General features: G+C 43.2%; 1 protein-coding gene across 2 annotated transcripts; it reads right to left on the bottom strand.

The window, feature by feature from the left end:
- Positions 1-38: 38 nt before the first annotated feature.
- On the bottom strand, positions 39-18,843 carry prkcg (protein kinase C, gamma). 2 transcript variants are annotated; one of them, XM_040029952.1, is made up of 17 exons: positions 16,785-18,843; positions 15,546-15,877; positions 11,983-12,014; positions 11,794-11,876; positions 10,836-10,947; positions 10,184-10,312; positions 9,924-10,080; positions 9,487-9,688; positions 8,772-8,969; positions 6,737-6,910; positions 6,373-6,464; positions 5,858-5,920; positions 5,549-5,687; positions 3,700-3,780; positions 3,410-3,517; positions 2,575-2,715; positions 39-1,793 (listed from the first exon to the last, which is right to left on the bottom strand). In XM_040029952.1, the coding sequence occupies exons 2-17, from the start codon at positions 15,785-15,787 to the stop codon at positions 1,632-1,634; spliced, it is 2,115 nt and encodes a 704-aa protein (XP_039885886.1). In that variant the 5' UTR covers positions 15,788-15,877; positions 16,785-18,843; the 3' UTR covers positions 39-1,631. The 2 variants fall into 2 exon arrangements, with proteins under 2 accessions (XP_039885886.1, XP_039885888.1); XM_040029954.1 differs by having other exon boundaries at positions 15,546-15,792.
- Positions 18,844-20,201: the final 1,358 nt, after the last annotated feature.

Here is a 20,201-nt window from a genome sequence, read left to right as displayed (position 1 = left end):
AGCTTCGCACGCCATCACAGAAAGAGACACTTCACTGGTGCTGTTTCATCATTTTTTCCCATCAACTTTATTTTCTTTTTCCAGCACATAAAAACAAAACCTATCAGATACATGATCTATCAATGATCTATTGCACTATTGATCATCATCTATTGTAATTATCGTACTGAGGGATTGTGTGCACTGACATCTGACTTCGGCTCAATCGGATCTAAAATAACAGGCAAACAGATGTAAAGCAAAACTGTACATGAAAAAAAGAATCAAAGAAATAAACCATATTTCTGTGTAAAATGACCAGCTGGTTCATTAGATAAGAGCACGGGGATGAGATTTTTGCACAGCAAGTTTGCAGCCACCTGCTCTGCTCAGATAGGGCTTAATGACAGCACTGCTGTTATTTTTCCATGTATTGAACAGTCCCAGTGAGCCTCACTTTTAATTACTCCTAATCAATACTGTGAGCACGTCATTACACAGCAAAAAGCTTTACGGCATACACCATTAAAATCATAAGTATATGTACCTGTGCAAGCTAACAAGCCTCTTGTCTGGGAAAGACATTAAAAAGAGGCTTTTATTGATAAAACTGTAATGTTTACTTGGAGTAATAGGATATTTGTAGTTGCAATGCAGATAGGCCATATTCCATAGCGTGCTCAAGAATAAAAAAATAATAATAATGCAGATAAACTGTGAATGTCAAATGAGGACTCCCTTCCAGTGACATTACACACCACACAGTGTGAGCCTGGGTGGGTGGAGCAGAGCTGTGGTCCACCCTAACTGTCACATTGTGATAACTGCATTGTTTAAACATCTCAGTGGGTCATCTGAAGTCGTTAAACCTTGAGGTCGAGCCAGGTCAGAGGAGTCTGACTAAGCGCTTCCACAGGACGCCTCTCTTATAAAATAAATAAATACCTAAAAATGGCTCCCCACTCAATTTGCTTCATAGTCAACATGTCATTTATCCGAAATAGAGAGCACAAAAAAAAAAAAACCCCAGAGTGAGATACTGTAGGTAGTCAGAAAGAAACATTTAAGTGCTGTTGATGCTGAGTACTTGCAATGGACAATACACAATGCTAAGGTGGAATTGGCATCAAAATGGTGAGATGTCCTGCTTTTACATACTGTGTGGTCATTGTAGCTGCATGAATGAAACCCTGACTGGTGAAATATAACTGGTAAATTACACGTGTGCACAACATATGACTACTTTACTTAAAGGAAAGGAAAGTAAAGTATCTGCCTTGGATAGTCTAGTGCTATAAAAACTATCTGCATGCATAGAGATTATTTTTCTCACGTTCATACTACAGTACCTTTAGATCAAGTTAAGTCTTATAAAAAAAAGTCTAAGATGGCAGTCCATAGTACTGACTTTGTTTGCAGTGTTGATACACATTCCGTGATGAGTGAGTTAATAGACATGCATCAAAGAGAGTGCCCGAAAATCGAGGTGTCTTGGCATTTTCATGTAAACGTCTGAATTTGGTTATGAGAGGTGTAATACTCGCTGCTAGCTCTCACGTTCAAATTCTCTGCTATAAAACTACAATCGGCAGGATAACAGGATCATCTGGCTAGACTTGGAACGGCGGCTGGAGCAGATTTGGGAGCCGTTTTCAAACAGCGGTGAGCGGTGACGGAGCAAAGTCTGGGTTGATGAAGGAGAAGCCTTCGAAGTCTTCCTGGTTCATGGCTGCGAGTATATCCGGGTCCGAGGGGGTGAGCGCCGTTTGAGCAGCTGTGAAGAACTTGTCAAAGTTCTCACCTTTTTTCCCACCCTGGCGATGAAGAAGAAGAGAAGGCATGTACACACAAGACTGAGATTAGGGCACATCTTCATGCATGCATGATATTGCATCCACAATAAACTTTACAAAATCCCTCCCCCCAGAACAAAATTAGTTTATTAAAAATGTTAAACTATAAAAAGAATCCACCCCCATGTTTTTTCCTCACTGAGACCTCCTTTTATCTCACTACAGAAGCACACAGGAAGAAAGCTGATCACATATCCTCCCCAGCTGCCTAACAGCATATGACAGCCATTCTGCCGAATGATATGAATCTCATTTGGCTAATGGGCCTGGCCTCTAACCCCTGAGCATACTCGGCTCACTCAAGGCACACCTCACAAACGGCCAGTGCGCCGGCACTTTGGCAAGTGGCAAGCTAATGATGACATACATTTGCATATGGGAGGAGTAGGCAAGACCCCAAGGTCAGAAGGTCTTGTCTGTTATGACTGAACTGTCTGTTCCTGAGCTCTTAAAGCCTATCTAAGAACCCAAAGAGGTGATAAATGAGGAAATAGAGGGGATGCGAAGGGGAGAGAGGGAGAGACAGAGAGAGGAAGAGGGAATGAAAAGGCCAAGGCAAATGTGGAGGAAACATGCAGGGAAACGAGGGACAATGTGGGAGTCAGAGAAAAAGGAGACAGATGGAAGAAAGTGACAGCTCCAATTCCCTATAAGTGTCCTCAGAGAGGCAGAGAAGAGAAGAAAGAGAGGAGGAGGAGGAAGAAAGAAGGAACATGTGGTTCATCTGTTTAACTGAACTGACAGTTCTGGGTTTGAAAGGTGGCGGGATTTCCAGTCTCTCCAGACGGTCCCAGTCAATCCAGCGGAAGAACGGATGCTCTCTGATCTCCCTCTCTGCATCTTCTCCTTCACCCAGGCGCTTGGCCGGGTGCTTTGTCAGGAGCTGAGTCAAGAGAGGAGGAAATGAGGGGAGAAATGTGAGAAAAAGCGACTAGGCTGGGATAATAATGTGATACGATAAATGACTTCTGTTTATGATCTGCCTCGGTTAGAGCAGTCGGTGTGCATGATAAGCTTTGCTTTATTTTGGAATCATGTACTGTAATCCAATTCCTTTGTTGTCTTGCCAACGAATGGATTTTTATTGCGCTATCACTTTGAAAAACCTTGACATTTTTTGGGAATTATGCTTGTTTGCTTCTTGCAGAGAGATGAAGATCATTAAGATTCTGCTATCTGTACACCAATTATGAAGCTACAGCCAGCAGCCACTTAGCTATGCATAAACAACCAGAAAAAAAAACAAAACAGTTATTACTCACTATTTGTGAGTAATAAAACTCAACTGTCCAAAACATGGATAAAAACACTGTAGTGTAAAAATAAAAAGTTTTGCGCTGAAGAGTAAAGTTGGTTGCCTCCAGCCTGATATCTAACAGGCAGCTGTAAAAGTGGTGTCGGTCCAGCTCTTTGTAAAAAAGGAAATTAACATAGTTCCAAAAACTATTCCTTTAGGCGACCGAATACAATCTTGCACGAGTAAAGAGTTATTTCATTTCCTGATTTACAGTACATGAACTTTTATCTTAATTGCCCGTGTGTTAAAAGTTAATATGAGAAACGAGGATTGAACTCACTCCCTTGCAGATAGCTACAGCCTCCCGAGAGAGACTTTTTGGGTATGAGACACTCTGCTCCATGATGGACTGAAACAGCTCCTCCTCGTCAATGCCATCAAATGGCGGCTTAAAGGAAAAGAGAGTGAGGGAGAGAGCGGAAGAGTTTAAGCACAGACCTGTGGGCAAATTGATAACGAATATAATGAAATTAAAGTTCTTTGAAAGTCTTTTGAAGTGATTACAAAGGACGAGTACTGGGGGCTTAAAGTGTCTGTGCACGCTATTGTTAGGATTAAGCTGAGTGTTACCTGTCCTGCCAGCATTTCATACAGCAGCACTCCATAAGACCACCAGTCCACTGCTTTATTATAGGGCTGATAGGCCACAATCTGGGGGAGGGAAAAAGGATGGAGAATGTATGAGAAGATATAAATGGGGAAGAATGGCAGTGCAGCGATAGGAAGAGAGAGGCAGCTGGCTGCTTGGATGATATGCAGCTACAAGAAACAGCAGGGGTGAAAAACAGAGAGAAGCGAAAGGATAAAGTGCGGCGTAAGGGAGGGTTCATGTGTGAATGAGCTCAGAAATAATCAACACACGGATTTGGATTTGCACTTGTGTTCACAAGCTTGTGTGTTTGTTTGTTTGTTTGTTTCCCCGATACGTGCGCGCGTGTGTGTGGATGCCAGGAGGGGGAGGTGGTGGTGTGCTGTGCAGAGGGGCACGAGGGAACAATCCCCAGCCTCTGGGGAAATATATTGCAACTCTTCCAAAATGGCAGACACAGGAGAATCAATGGGTGTTTACATAAGAGAGTCAATACCCAGGGGTTCCACAGCAAGGTTTACAATATCAAAGACGCACACAACAGTCGCTTCCCCACTTTCTCTCCCCCCCGTATCACTCAGCTACGAGTCCACCGACCGAGATGCGCCTTCACGCCTTCTCTGAAGTAAATTGTTTAAGATCACTTCACACGGTAAGGCGCACATACGCATTTCCAACAATTTGTAAGGTAAACATTATACAGGCAGACAGTTATGGTTTGCATATCAAAAGAACGTCAAGCAAAACCACCTTCACTTTTTCATTATTTCACTGCGGCTGATATTTGCACTGACATTAGTGACATCCCTTTTAGTCTTTTGGTGCTTCATCTCATTATGTTCACACAGTTTCAGCTCCGTCTTCAACCACAGACAGTGGCGCACATGAAAACTGAAACAGGATTTCTTTGTTACAAATTTATACTGACCGATGAAACCGATCTTTCTACTTTAAAAAAAAAAGTACAGATAATAGCCGAGCTTTTTGCCACCCTTTTCCTATCATTCAGAAAAATAAACTGCTGACTTGAAGTAATGTGATTACATGTAAATTCTCAATGTAATACTATTGCATTGGTACAATGTGGAACATTAACTTCAATGGAATCTGGTCAAAAGAAATGTATTTTATTGGTATACGCTCATTTTATACCAAGGATATTTTCCTTAATTATTCATTACTTAACAACCTTTCATGTTTCATGTTTATGAGGGCAAAGAATCCTTTTTTAAGTGCTCCACTGCAGCTCAACACAAACACTTCTTTGTTTGCTTCCTTCAACTCATTAACCATAACTTTAAATAAAAACCTACTTAATTTTACAGACTGCTGAAATCCCATAATAACATGAAATAAAACTCACTACATTTTCTGGAAATGTACTAAAAAGTAAAGTTGGCAAAATTTATAACTGCCGGGTATGAGCGAGGGCAAGCTATCCATTGTAGTGGTTTGTTTAACTATTTTTAAATAAAGACTTTACATGCAAGTTAAACCTGTCAGCGGCTGTGAGAAAGTGGCGCTATGCTCGTAAACAATGTCTCTGAAGGACAGTAGTGACTTCTATGCAACACTCTCATAGTACAATCACACACCACTGCTTACTGAATCATGTGAAGTTAATTATTCACAAACTGCTGACAAGGTCAGAGAGGACAGAAGAGACGAGGGGGAGCTGCAGCGAAGCAACTCGGCGTCTCGCGGCAATGCAGAACAGGTCAAGCAAACTAAGAGGGGTGAAATGAGGGAAAATGAGGGAAAATAAGGAACAAATGAGGGAAATATCAGGAGTGACTGTGGACAATAGCGTGAGGGCAGCGGTCACAGTACCTCAGGGGCGATGTAGTCAGGAGTGCCGCAGAAGGTACGTGTGGTGTCGCCCTCGAACATGCCCTCCCTGCACATCCCAAAGTCTGCTATCTTTATGTGGCCCTCGCTGTCGAGCAGCACATTATCCAGCTTTAGATCCCTGAGAGGGGAGAAACGCCACACAGGTATGAATCCCTTTGATAGATACCATCTTTATAACAGTCATTAGCTACAAGAGACATGATAAATCTGTGTCGTGCCTGTGCCGAACGCAGACTGAAGTGAACACGGGCAAACCAGGCCACGTTATGAAGCAGCCCACTTCTTTACCTGTAGATGATGCCTTTGCTGTGGAGGAAGAAGAGGCCGACCGCTATCTCTGCCGCATAAAACCTGGAGGGAGAGAGGAGGAGGAGAAGGAGGGACAGAGAATCAGCTAATTCAAAAGAGGATGATGACAAGAGGTTAGGAGAAAGGGAATGGCGCTGGAGAGGGTGATGAAAGGGAGAAGCAACCAAAGAGATGAAAGGCAGGAAAATGAAGAAAGAGAGATGGAAATGAGCAACAGGGCAAAAATTAGTTTTAGATGATTGATCAAAGATTATTGATTAGAAGAACAGCCAGGGGGAGGGAGAATGTAGATGATACGATAAGATTAGTGGGAGGAGAAAGTCGGGGAAGAGAAAAGGGCTGGCACTTGAGTTGATGACTTTTTATGAGTCACCAGGTATAATGAACAAAGCTAAGAGACGAGTGTGTATGTAAGAGAGCACAGAACAAAAAGGCAGGAAATGAGACTTTGTGTAGATAAGGACGGTGATTAAAGGAGCTTTTTGACTACATACGCTGCGTGAGGCTCTTTGAACTTCCCAACTATCTGAATGTGAAACATCAGGTCTCCTCCGTTGACATATTCCATCACGTAATACAGTCGGTCCTGCAGAAGCAAAAACACACACACACATGCGCAAGCTCCTCATGCATAAGCACCTCTTGTCCAAATTAAAAAGCAATCTGTTAAAATACCTCCTTCAGGACCAAGGACCTTGTTAAAGAAAGCAAGCTAATTATTTCATTTATTAATCGGAATTCGCCCAACCTGGACCGAAACAACTCCTGGGAGGACGATGCAGCCAAAGTGTCAGGCAGCTTTATGGCCAATTTAATGAAATTTAGACAGATCATTTGGGAACCCAGATACCCACACACCTCAGTCTGGAAGGCGCAGTAGAGGGACGTGAGGAAGTGAGGACGAGAATGGAGCGCCAGAACCCTCCTCTCTACTAGAGCGCTCTCCGTGTCCTCGTCCTGGAAGAGAACGTCTTTCTTCAGCACTTTTATGGCAAACAGACGCTCGCTGCCTCGCTCCTCTGCCAGCAGCACCTGTGCAGGAGCGGGAAGAGAAGAGAAAGTTTCTGAAGAAACAAGGAGACAAGCGTAAATCCCAAAAGTCTGCAAAGCAGCTACCGTATGTCTTCAAAATCCATAAATAAACAAAATGTTTACAGAAAACACAGGACTGGCTTTCGGGTTGAAATGTTAGAGAGTCGAGAAAACACAATTTCCCCAAAATTCCAAAGTCCCCTTTGAACATTTCTGAATGGATAACACAACAGCAGCAAACCAGGAGCAGCTTTAAAAAAAATGACTATAGCTTTGACATAAAGTCCTCTCAGACTTAAAATAATCCCCAATGCAACTCTTCTCGCTCCAAAGACAGCCATGCATGTGACGTGCTGTACTGCAGTCAGGTCTGAGTGTTTTTTAGGTTATTGTGTTAGCAGTGATGAGGTGCACTGGTCGCAGGAGAAAACTAGCTCCACTGTTTAAATAAACCAGCGCCCGTGTAAAATGAATAAAAGCCATATATAGTGCAAGAGGAAAAGAAAAAGTTATAACTTCAGAATGGATAACAGCAAGTTTGGTAATGTACATGTATGATGAAATAACTCAATGTAAAGTTTAATTAAAGTTGAAACAGGCCTGAGGGTTTCAAGACATTAATGTCTCGAGTGGACAGGGAAAGCCCTAAAAGCTTGCTCTCGTGTTTTAATCAGACATTAAAAACACATTTTCTCACTCCTATTAAACTGGCTGCTCGTGGGTAGCTCTGAGTGCTAATGAAGCTATAATTTTCCACAATGAGTGCCACGTGATCCAGGTTTCACTGAGATAAATATGGTCAATAAATATGGAAAATACTGACAACAACACTGTTAGAAATGATCAGCCCTCAGTGCTGAGCTGTAATAGAGGCGAGTGGAAATTAAGGATCTCATTTTACTTTCAAATGGAGGTGAATAGCACTGAAAATTACACCGTTTTTAAAAATGTATATATAAAACAGTGCGACTACGCTAAGATGACTCCCTGTGTGTGTGTGTGTGCAGGGCTATTGATGAACTGCCAGTCAGCAGGAGAAATCCTACCATCTGTGATCGTGTCTCCTGCTCTGCGTCGTGGTTTTAAACCAACTCACATAAAAATAGGACTCATCACCCTGCAGAATATTACAAATCTTAGTAGCATGTACTTTTTCTATTTGCCGCTCTTGTTATCCCATTTCCTTTTTGGTCATTTTGTCACTTTCTGCAGCACAGTAATCCTTCTCTCTTCCCTCTATCTCTGTCTGTCTCCTTCTCACTTTCCCTCACTCAGCAGCCCCGGGGTCTGTCTCTCCTTTCTTGGGTCGTTTTTTTTTTTTCCTCTCTCCTCACATCTTACGTAAGTCGAGTCTATTTCTCCTGTCCTCTGTAGACTCTCCTCTGACAGTTATGAAACAGCACAGGGGGATTTCAGAAGAGGAAGAAGGACTCAAAACTCCTCTCTCTTCATTATGTCTCATCTACTGGGGAATTAAAGAGAAAATGGAGAGCAAAGGCTCCCTTGAAATGAACACCTCCAGGATGACTGCCTGTGTAGCATGTGGGAAGCTCACGACTGCTGACAACACAAAAGCAGCAAAGGGTTAAATGAATCATTTGGCAGCAGAAGTAAAGACAGTGAGTATGTTCGTAAGAAAGGGTAATTTATTATTTTTTTCAAAGAAATTCTGGTTTCCTGTGCCTGGGAGCTGCTGCATGAAATGCCACTTGAAGGTCAAGTCCATCGATAGAAGAAAGGATTTAAATCCAGGAATAATCTTTGTTGTTTCCAGCATGAATGGTCTCTTTGATATCATTCACAGTTGCTGGATAAGAGGTGATGATTGTGTGTACAAAAGAAAAGATGGCATTTCGTTTACCTTGCCAAAGCTGCCTTTTCCAAGAACCATGAGGAAGTTGAAATCGTGGATGCCCATTTTAACTTTGCCAGGGCCCGGAGTGTGGACAGGGGGACAGGAGGGAATGAGGGTCGGGGACAGGGCCACGGGAAATGGTTCAGACAGCGGGGAAGGCATCACTTGAGGCAAAGAAGGTGTAGTAGCATCTGGCTGAGGCTCCTGGAGAAATAAAATGGGATGTTCGAGAGATAAACGACACACACCCACACAGATCCATAAAACAGGAACCCAAGACAAACCTCAAACTCCCTCCTACCCCCCAGTTTTGGACTGCAGTCAGGCAGCACAATTCTGCACCCTGGTGGATGCAGAGTGCAACAGAGAAGAAAGGGCACTCAGTATAATTTATTATCTAATTATTTAGCAATAACACCGGCATTAATCTTCCAAGTTTTTTTTTTCTTCCTTAGATAGAACTGTAGGAAACGGGATAGTTCAGCAGGACAGACGCTGACCCAGTATGAGCTGTGGCAGCTGCTGTTTGTTAGATGTAGGTAATTATAAGCTGATAAAAGCTATGCCAAGGTCTAAGGATGAATGGTCAAAGGCATGGCACAAAATAAAGGGTTGCTCCACTTCCTGGTGAATACAGGTATAAATATCCCGTCACTTGCTTTTTGTTCACCTTGAGCCCATCTGATGGCTTTATGTCCATATAAAGCAGCCTGCTGCCTACCTGCAGGTCCGGGTCTGGCACAGGAATGTTGTAGTACTCTCCCTCATCTTGGGCCAGCAGTTTGAACCAACCACTGATTGGACGCCTGAAGATCTCACTCACGCCAAACGACAGCGCTCCCATGAAATCGTTCCTAGACGTCCGGTCCCAGTCCCATATCTCCACAGACAGACGCCTGTCCCACTGGTGACCACGCACGGAGCTGAGGAGTCAAACACACACTTGTGACAATTTGATACATGATGAAACACAAAGCATAGAACGAAATCATCCCTTTTCAGTGTGACCTTTGCTGAAATGTCTTATTTCCCCTGGATATCAAAGATGCACCTATAAGAAAGTAAAGGTTAACGCCGCTGAGTAATCCGATTTTACTTATAGCAACGTTTGTGGCAGAACCCTGTAAATTTTCCACCCTAAAGTTTGCAAGGACTCACAAGGTGAAGCTCTCATTCCAGACGGGATTGAGTGTTGAGCGGATGGTCTTAGTCTTTTGTTTGCTGTGGCTCTTTGGGTCTGGAATCAATTTCAGTTTAACATACGGGTCTGACAAGCCATTTGGGTCCATGGGCATCAAGTTACGAGCCTCCCGCACTGAAACAGCAGTGAAACAATAAAAGGAAAGAAGAGAAACCTTACATTTCCTGCAGAAGCCTGCTTTTTGTTTAAATTGGTTGAATCCAGCGGGTCCTCCCACCTGTGACAAAGACGTCCTCCTTTTCTCCTCTGATGGTCAGATGGATTCTCCCTCTCTTCTCTGTGTGATCCTGGCCACACAGACTGGGGACGCTGGTCTCGCATCGCCGATGGACGTTCATGTCACAGCCTCACCACACAAAGACGCACAAAAGACAAAGTGTGAACACAGACATGCGCTGGATACGTGTGGAGTAATTAGCTGTAATCAGTCTAAATCCACTAGCTTTATTAAGCATAATAATTAAAAAGATGAGATGAGGAATAGTGGTTGTGGGCTTCACTAGCTTTCAAAAAACAAGAACATTTATGTGAGCAAGTTCTGAAATTATTGGTTGGTATGTGCCAGACTTTCTTCACGGGGTATAGAAGCCTCCTGGACTCTCCACTAGTTTCCAAACTCTTCATCTAATTCTCAGCAAGAAAGTGAACAAGCACTTTTTCTTTCTTTTTTTAGTGACTAACTATTCCTTTATCTTAGCCAAAAAAAAAAGAAAAGAAAAAAAGATTAATGATAATAATAGCTGGAAGTCTTCTCCAGATGTGAGTTTCAGCAATGTGCATATGTGGAGTGATATTCATCTGAGCATAATAGCTAATAAAGGCTCGAAGCACGTAGATTTATGTATCTCATAGAGTGGAGTGAAACTCACTGGTACATTTCATGCCCTGGTGTATGAGGCCATACAGCAACGAGCCACAGTGGTCACAAAATGTAGGGCTGGAGTACGTGTGGATCTTAAATGTGTGTCGACTCTTCAGGTCCTGAAATAAAACAGAAAAACAATCTGCGCTGAGAACTCGTTCTCTCTCACACACACATACATACGATGATTGTGAAACACACACACAGACACACACACACGTGCAGAGCGTGATTAGCGGAGAGAAGATGAGTGGGGCATTCGTGGACAAGCCAATTAGATCTCTCCACTCGGAGAGGACACACAATGTCTGCGTGTGTGTGAGCGTGTATATACTGTGCACAGAGGGATGAATCATTTTTATCTCTCTTCAGCTCATCAGACCACCCCACCGCCACGCTTCATACACCACCTTCTCCCAAACTGTTTTCCCTCCCTTGTCGCACTGAGTCGCTATTTAAAAACTGTCACCCTGTTTCTTCTCTTTCCCTCTGTGTGTTCTTTCACTGTCTCATCCATTTTCGATCTCTCACACATGCACACACACATTTTCTCATTGACCTCAATTCTCAGGCAGTTTATTTAGCTGGTAGAAAAAAAATGTGAGTGAAAGACAAATCTCCCTGAAATCCTCAAAATGCCACACAGAAGAAGACTGAGCAGTCTGTGGCTCTCGCTCTCTTTCTCCCCCCTCTAATTCTCACTCTTATCAGTCCATCCTGCCCTCCACCTGTGTCTCCCCCACACCCTATCTCCCACTCCCAGCATTTCAGATGCCTTGTAGGACTGCACGACATGAGTGCAGACGTCATGGATGGAAACAGGCTGCGTGATGAGAAAGATGCATGGACTGATGGCTGACTCACGCACACATGCTACTGTCATCAAAGGATGTTGAAAAATGATGATGACGATGCAAATCTTCACAAAAACCGAAAATAAGAAGGGAAAAGATATGTCTGCTCACATCTGGTCTGGGGGCGGTCACAGAGCCGGGGCACGTGAAGGTCACAAACTCGTGACATCTTTTGTGGACCACAAAACTGCAAACTAGAGAAAGCAAACATCTCAGAATGAATCTGCTTCGCAGGACAAAAAATACATCAGAGAAGATTAACGCTGCAAGGAAAGGCAATAATGCTAGGTTTATCTCTACCTTGACATTGGAATCCCTGTTTCCCAATGCCCCTGTGTGAAAAAGACACATGGATTAAGATACAAAAACAATTTTCTGCAGTCCTCCTTAAGGTGAAATATTTAGCTTTGGAGAATGAGATATTGCTGTTGCGTTACTCTGCACTGTATAAAGACAGGAATGCAGACTCTAGTGGAGAACAAATTGTCTCATAAAAAGACAAAAAACACCAACAACTTGATACACTAAGTCATTATGTGTGAAGTTTGAGTGCTTTTCCTTTCAAAGCCTCACCGCTGACCAGGTCAAACACTTACACGCACACGCACCAATACAATGCTTCTGCAATGTTGGCTAGCTTCCATGGTCTCCTTAAAGCTTTAATTGAATAATTAAGTCATTGATTGACTAAACAGTCCACTCAGCAGCTTGCCTGTTGTGGATCGAGTTTTGATTAGAAGGCTTAGAAAGGCAGGCAAACGAGAGACCTCGACAGCTCTTCTACAGTCATACCGGAGAGGCTCAGGGGTTCATAGGAAACTGACCATAATCACTGATCTACAATCAGTTCACCATCTGGCTGAGTAATAATTAAAGAAAGGGTTGCTGAGGGTAATCTGATCCTTGATCGGCACTCAACAGACGTCCGTGTCTGCAGCACCAAATGCATCCGACCAGTTCTGCTTTTTGACCAGCAGAGAGCATTAGAGAACCAGATATGGTGAGGATTCACAGAGCTGCTTTCTGGCCAGATATCACAGAGAATTTAATGTAGGGGATAACTGCATTTTGAATTAATGATGTGAAAAAAATCTACCAAACACATGCAATTGAATAAAATGCTTCCATAAAAACATCAGACTAACCCCTCTTGTAGCTTTTTGTTGAGAAAGCTCTTTATCAAAAACACACTTTGACATGTGACAATAGAACAAACACATAAACAAATGAATTATGGCTAAATTCCATTTTGTTGCTGCAGATAGAGAATCTATGACACTCTCTCTGACGGTAATTAGCACCGTCCCCTCACAGCGAGCAGGTCCTGGATTTGAATCCATCAGCCGGCTGGGGCCTTTATGGGTGGAGTTTGCATGTTCTCCCCGTGCTCGCATGGGTTCCCTTCGGGTACTCTGGCACAGTCCAAAGACATGCTTGTTAGGTGTTAACTGGTAATTCTAAATTGGCCATAGGTGTGACTGTGAGCGTGAATGGTTGTCTGCCTCTCTGTGTGAGCCCGGCAATAGATTGGCGAGCTGTCCAGGGTGTACCCCCCAACTCCCGCCCTATGACAGCTTGGATAGGCTCCAGCCCAACTGCAATCCCTTATTGGATAACTAGATGGATGGATGCTGCAGTTGGTGGCACAGCGGTGCAGTGGTTAGCACTGTTATCTCACAGCAAGAAGTGCCCGAGATTGAACCCGATGACTGGCTGGGGCCTTTCTGTGAGGATGCATGTGCCTGTGTGGATTCTTTCCAGGTTTGCTGGCTTCCTCCCACAGCCCAAAGACATGCATGTTAGGTTAACCGGTGATTCTAATTTGGCTCCAGATGCTAATGTGAGCATGAAATTGTGTGTCCTGTTGTTAGCTCTGTGACACACTGGAGACTTGTCTCTACCTTGACAATATGGATGCTTTAATTTCAGACCATTCTGATTTGGCTCACTATTATGGCTTATTGAGACACTTGATGGTGACGTTATGACCAGCAAATCTGATCTCCATCTATGCCAAATCACAATTCAGCCTTCTTCAGCCTCCTAACATCCACCAGGTGTTCTGGTTAGGATAAGGATTAGGTTAGGATCCAGTCTATTTATAGATAGGGTTTTTTTGTCCCATTTGGCACACACAAGTGGAAAAGCTTGTAAAAGAATAAAAAAAAAACAAAAAATAAACACAGGACCAAAATGACACTATATATGCAATGTTTCTTTAAATAATCCACTTGTTTAGTATATGGATAATACCATCCGACCCTAACAGTAAGCAGGTGACCAGCAGCTTGGTAGATGTTAAAAGGTTTAAGTATCATAACAAATATTTTAAAAACTATGATCCTTGTTAGTATGCTAAGACTGGACTGTGACACGAAGCAATTTCACTTTTTTAATGTTTTCAGACAGTTTAGCTTAGTTATTACCCAAAGGAGCCAAAACAGGTACAACCCTCTCCTCTTTAAGACCTTAACTTAATAAACAAGATATTTACATTTACAAATTAGAACAATCTTGCCTTAGTCTTTAATTAATCTAACAATCTCCCCGGGGCCTCTAACACCGTGATTGAAAGCGTCTGCTCTGACATCTTGTGCAAAATAAGAGAGTTTTCAACCTCATCTAAGAGCTGCTACCACTGCCAAGACAGCAGCCAGTTGGAGAAATGTCCTGAAAGATACCCAGAGGCTGCTGGCACGTACAGCGCCCTGCATCCAACATACACTCCCACCATATGTTCAAACACACAGCCCCTTACACTCACAACGATAAACACAGACTACTGCGCCTTCAGTGGTCGCGCTCACAGGGTGTCGTCTGATCATAAAGAAGTCAAATCTGATTCTAAATTCATGTATACGCGCATAAATATTATAAATGATGATAAGCACTGGTATGTTATTTTACTCTTAGGTGTTTTTTTTAAAGGTAATCTAATATTTTAAGTTATTAAAGTCACCTGTAAATACTTATATGTACTTCTATACTTCTAGATACTTAAAACCTTAAATACTTACACCAAATCCCAGTTTGGGATTTAGGTGTTTCTGAGATTAATGTCAGAGTTTCTGTAACATTAATCTCAAATCTCCAAATGCAGTCCAGCACCATCTGGAGCAATTACAGCAGATAGTAAACATGGTAAAACTCTATCAGTGCCAAACCGACTGCATTTTAGAATTTTTACTGCTTTTTACTGTATTTTACTGCTTTTTACTGTATTTTACTGCTTGGTTTAGTTTACTCATTAAAAAACATACTACTAAGTCTGTGAAAACAATCCTATGATGTGTTTTGACTCTCAGGAGGAGACTGCAGAAGACTGAAACATTAACCCTTTTGAAGTCTCAGTCTGAATTTCAGACTGAATGCTTTCTACTCGTGCATTATTATTGTGGATATCTTAGATTCTTCAGTCCATCCCTTATGAGTCCTTCAGATTTATGAAACTAAAGAGTACCCCTTTAAAAAAAGAAAGTTAATTATTACTAAAAAATTAAATTACTTCACGGTTGGTGCCTGTCTGTTTTAATGCAGTCAGGCTAAAGTTCATATTCTAATTAAGTTCTTGTTTGTGTGTGTTTTTTCAGTATATATATATCAATGCATCGGCGTGTGTGAGTTCCTAAAGTAACGCCTGAATTATGTGGGCGGCAGTGTGGAGGTGAGGTTATGTGATCAGAGCAGGTCAGTGTGGGCAGTCTCTCCAGCAGGCAGCTGGAAAGGGTGAAAGAAAGAGAAAAGAAAAAAAAGCAGTGAAAGTCAGCACTACGTGGAGTGGTGGGATGCCTGAGGAGGTGGTGTTTGAACAGTTGGGGTGGTTTCTGTGTAGCTGTGTGTGAGTCTGTGTGTACGTGTGTTACCATATGAAGTCGGTGCAATGACTGCAGAAGGTGGGCTGTTTGAAGAAGCGTGCTGTAAACTGGTGGTCTTTCACTTCGACAATCCTTTTGTGTTTGAGCGCTCCCTTCCTCTGAAACACGGGCACCCTGGGCGGAGGGGAGAGAGGCGAGGGCAGAGGGGAGGCACCGGGGGAGGTTGCAGATGTAGGGGAGGCCAGTGTCAGTGGGGAGAGCGAGGGGGACGGGGAGACTGGGGTAGACATGATGCCTGGAGGATGCGGTAAAAAGATGAAAAGGTAAGGGGGATTGGATGATGAGTGTTAGTAACGAAGGCTTTGCTTTGAGCAGAAGACCTTGAATAGAACAGAGGAGAGGGCGGAGAGGAGGAAGCAAGGACAAGGAGGAGGAGCGGGAGGAGGACGATGGATGAAAAGTGTAATGGGTCAGAAGTTGTATTAATGGCATATGGGATGTAGGGTAGGGAGCGGTGAAAGAGTGACGTGATGAGGAGAAAGATCGAGAAGGGATGAATGGGCCGGAAGTGCAGCGCGAAAGAGGGAGCACAGGGAAAGTGGCAGGTAGAGATTGAAAGAGAAAGAAGAGATATAATGAAGGAGACAGGGAGGTTAATTCACATACTGAGACAGGAGTCTCTTCAGAGACGCTAAACGATTAGTGCAACTCGCTGTGTCCCACATACTGCCTGCCCATGCTACCCATACATATCCATGTCCCTCGCAGCTATGACTACCCCCCTTCCCTTCCTACCCCCTGGTCGTTATGTCAACTGTACTTCTGTTGCCATGTCAACAACACCCCCACCAGCTGCTCCAATATTAGAGCCTGGTTTCTCCTCATCTTCCTGCCTGCCTTTTTTAGCAATTAGTCCCATTTCTGAAGAAAAGTTTGGACCAGAATAATATGTACATGTCTATAGGGAATGAGATGCGCTGGAAAAAGTGCAAAACGGCAATATTAGCTGGAGAGATTGTGGTGCAAGAGTTGCACGCTACTAAATGATAAATGAAACACCAACAGAGATTTAATGAATAAATAAATAAGCCCACAGCGAAAACCCATACCATAAAAGAAATGTGATGAAATGTTTGTGTCTCAGCAAAGAAGCAGGAGCAAATCAATCAAAGGCGTGAAAGTGGACGGTAAGAAAAATGGCACAGGGCTCAGTAATGAGTAGAATAATGACAAGAAGAAATAAATGTTGTACAGACTCACACGGAAAAGATAATAAAGACTTAATACCTGAATTTGGGACAATTTTGGAGGAAAGTTTTGAGCTGAAGATGTCTTTCTCCTCGTGTTCTCCTCCTCCTCTCTGTCTGGCTCACTTCAAATGAAAGGCTAAGGTGTCACACCTGTAGCTGGTCACCTCAGGAAAAAGAGAACAGGGGGAAGAAAAAGCAGTGGCTAGCAGGGGAAAAACAGCCCCAAAAAAAGAAAAAAATGAAAAGAAAAATGTAAAAATGAAAAATGGGTAAGCAACAAGCGTTTTGAGAGACTCAAGCTTTCTAGGAACCAAATATAGAGAAGTGAAGTGATATATATCCGTTAACCCAGAGGCAGGGTGAGGAGGAGGACGAGATAGAGAGGTGGTATTCTCTTTCCAAGATTGATTCGGTTTTTACTAGGAGGAGGACGAGAGAAAGAGAAAAGGAGAGAGAAAGAGCGAGAGAGAGGAAGTAAAAACAGAAATATGGAGAGAGAGAAAGAGAGAGAGAGAGAGAGAGAGAGAGAGAGAGAGAGAGAGAGAAAGAGAGAGAGAGAGAGAGAGAGGAGAAAGATTGAGGGGAATAGGCGGCGATTCATTTTGAAATCTGGGTTACTTCTCTCAGGAGAGGGTGAGGGAGGTAGAGGAAGGAGGACGGATGAGATAGAACATGCCATTTTAGCACCACAAATACAGTATGGACAAGCAAGTGCCAACTGTCTCTCACTTTCTCTTGTGCCAGATGGAGAGAGAGGATTCAGTCTGAAAGAAAAACGCAGAGCTTCTGAGAAATGGCTGAGCGTAGCTAAAAGTGGAAACAAACTCAAGTTTGCTGCCGATCCAGCTGACTGAAGGATCAACAGGCCTGCAAAACAAACAACCCTGTTAGTCCATGCTGCTACGGCTCAGTTTCGGGCTTTTCACATCAGCGTTCTGAGATCAGGAGTAGAGTGGTGATATAGTAACACTGCTCCGCTCTGCACTGAAACCAGGTCAGCTAAGCCTGATGGGAAGAGTAGTCTCCATGAGAGTGGGACTTTTTGTCTACCGCCTCTACAGTTTGTGGGCATTCAAAGGACAGGCAGATAGTGAGACACACATGGCCCATAAAAACACGAAGCCTTACAGTCCAAACTACAACAGCAGATGCAACCTATTGCTGCATACACAGCCGAGCAGTAGCTTCTTACCTTTTCTATAGGGACACATATTTATTGAGACCCGGTAAGAGTCCAAAGAACTAAACGCTTCCAGATTTGTAGTAGAAGCATCCATCCATTTTCTTCCGCTTATCCAATTTAGGGTTGCAGTTGGGCTGGAACCTATCCCAGATGTCATAAGGAAAAAGGAGTGTTTGCCCTGTGCCAAACGGTAGATGCACTAACACATAGAGACAGACAACCATTCACACTCACATTCAATCAAGATTTGAACACAGGACCTTCTTGCTAGGCTGATCACTGCACCACACACGCTCCTGCCCCTCCAAGAGCTTCATATACAAATGAAAAATGTTTCTTGATAATGAATAAACAACCTAGGCCAGAGATCATTATGGATTGGCGGTGGCTGCTATGGGCCTGGTAGATCCCCTGATACCTTTGAGAGAGCTTTATAACCTCAAAAAGAAGGGGAACAAATTTATAGACAAATGACCAGAAGGGATGATTTGTCTATACCACAGCCCAGAAGGGCCAGGGTGTGCTCCAGCACGTCAAATTCAGATAAATGGCCTCTACTTATAAAAGTAAGACTAGAATATAAGATATTTGCAAATGTGCCTTTTCACTTTCTTGCCAGATGAGAACAATGACATCTCATGTCCGTTTAGTAAATATGGAGCTGGAACCCACAGCTGGTTAGCTTTCCAAAAAGACAAAACAGTGGGTAACCACCAGCCACGCTCAGACAGTGGGAGAAGGGCAGAGTAACCAGGGAGAACCCACACAAAGTCAGGGACCAAGACTAAGACCCAGACTAAGACCCAGACTGGATTTAAACCCAGGACCTTCTTACTGTGCTTAAACCAGGGGTGTCGAACTCCAGGCCTCGAGGGCTCGAGGTCCTGCAGGTTTCAGATCTCACCCTGGGTTAACACACCTGAATCACATGATTAGTTCATTACCAGGCCTCTGGAGAACATCAAGACATGTTGAAGAGGTAATTTAGCCATTTAAATCAGTTGTGTTGGATCAAGGACACATCTAAAACCTCCAGGACACCGGCCCTTGAGGCCTGGAGTTCGACACCTGTGGCTTAGACAGTAACAAAAGCTACCAATCTGCACTACTGAGCTCTCAGCAAGTCTTTGTAAATAGCATTCATGCAGCAATCATAGTGTAAGAATGATGCCGCTGTTTTTGGAGACTACGTGCCATGGTTAGCAGTGCAATGCTCATTATGATCTTTGGATGTGCTGAGATGTCAGCAAGAGCCAGGCTATATTTAGAAGTCATTCATGAGAGATTGCAATGATCTTTACACCTTACTGTCACTCAGAAGTAAATAAACACATTTTCATAATTCATTAGTTTAACTTTAAAATCACAATCCCCTTTTCACCCTCAGTCACAGGTTGAAAGCTCATGAAGCGACAGCAAGAACAAACGTTTGTCATCACAATGCTACTAATGCAAGCGCACACAGACACAATTAATCACAGTCTATGTGTGCATGTATGTGTGCAGGCCATGTGTGGTCCACGGATGATCCTGGGAGAAGAGAGCAGCAGGCAGGATCAGAGGCAGAGGATGGAGGGGTGGATTGGAGTGGGACAGAGAGACTGAGAGAGGGAGCGAAGGGTTGAAGGTCTAATTAATGGAAATGTAGGTTATTAGTCTCCTGATGAGGACACTGGCAGAGAATTAATTAACAATTATAATTAGCAAGATTGTTAGAGAGCAAAATGGTGTCAGCCAGCAAGATAATAGTGAGCTAGCGTGCATAAGGTGTGCGTGTGTGTTAGAGTCAGTCATTTTTGGTGAAAAAAAAATAACAGCTGTGTGAACATGCCCTATCTGACAATGATATATGTCATTTCAGCATTAGTCATGCAGAACCAGCAGCTGATTGGAAATGATAGGGAGGGGGCTTTCCTTTCCTTTTTCTCTATAGAACTGCCTTTGCTGTCTTCATTTTCTGGCCCATAAGACTCCCAGTCTTCATTGGTCTTATCTTGGATGAGTCATGTTCTTGTTCTGTTGTCACAACTAAATGAGAAAGATGTCCTTGCGCAGTGAGAGAAAGACACAGGGGCACAAAAATATAAGCAGCAGACCATGCACTCTTCAGTAATAAATGCATTGGAAAACAAAACATAAATGGCTCCCAATGCGTTCTCTCCATGCGGCATGATGAGTAAGCACTTATGGCTCTAAAAGTGTCTGTATCAGTGTGCTTTTGCATGCCCATTGAAGCATGTGTGCGTGTTTGATCCCGGGCCATAAAAGTGA

The sequence above is a fragment of the Simochromis diagramma genome, unplaced genomic scaffold, assembly GCF_900408965.1.
Source record: "Simochromis diagramma unplaced genomic scaffold, fSimDia1.1 OVJJ01000361.1, whole genome shotgun sequence".
In the NCBI taxonomy this organism is placed as follows: domain Eukaryota; kingdom Metazoa; phylum Chordata; class Actinopteri; order Cichliformes; family Cichlidae; genus Simochromis; species Simochromis diagramma.
Note: the sequence above shows the minus strand (reverse complement) of the source record. Positions and strands in the feature narration are given on the sequence as shown.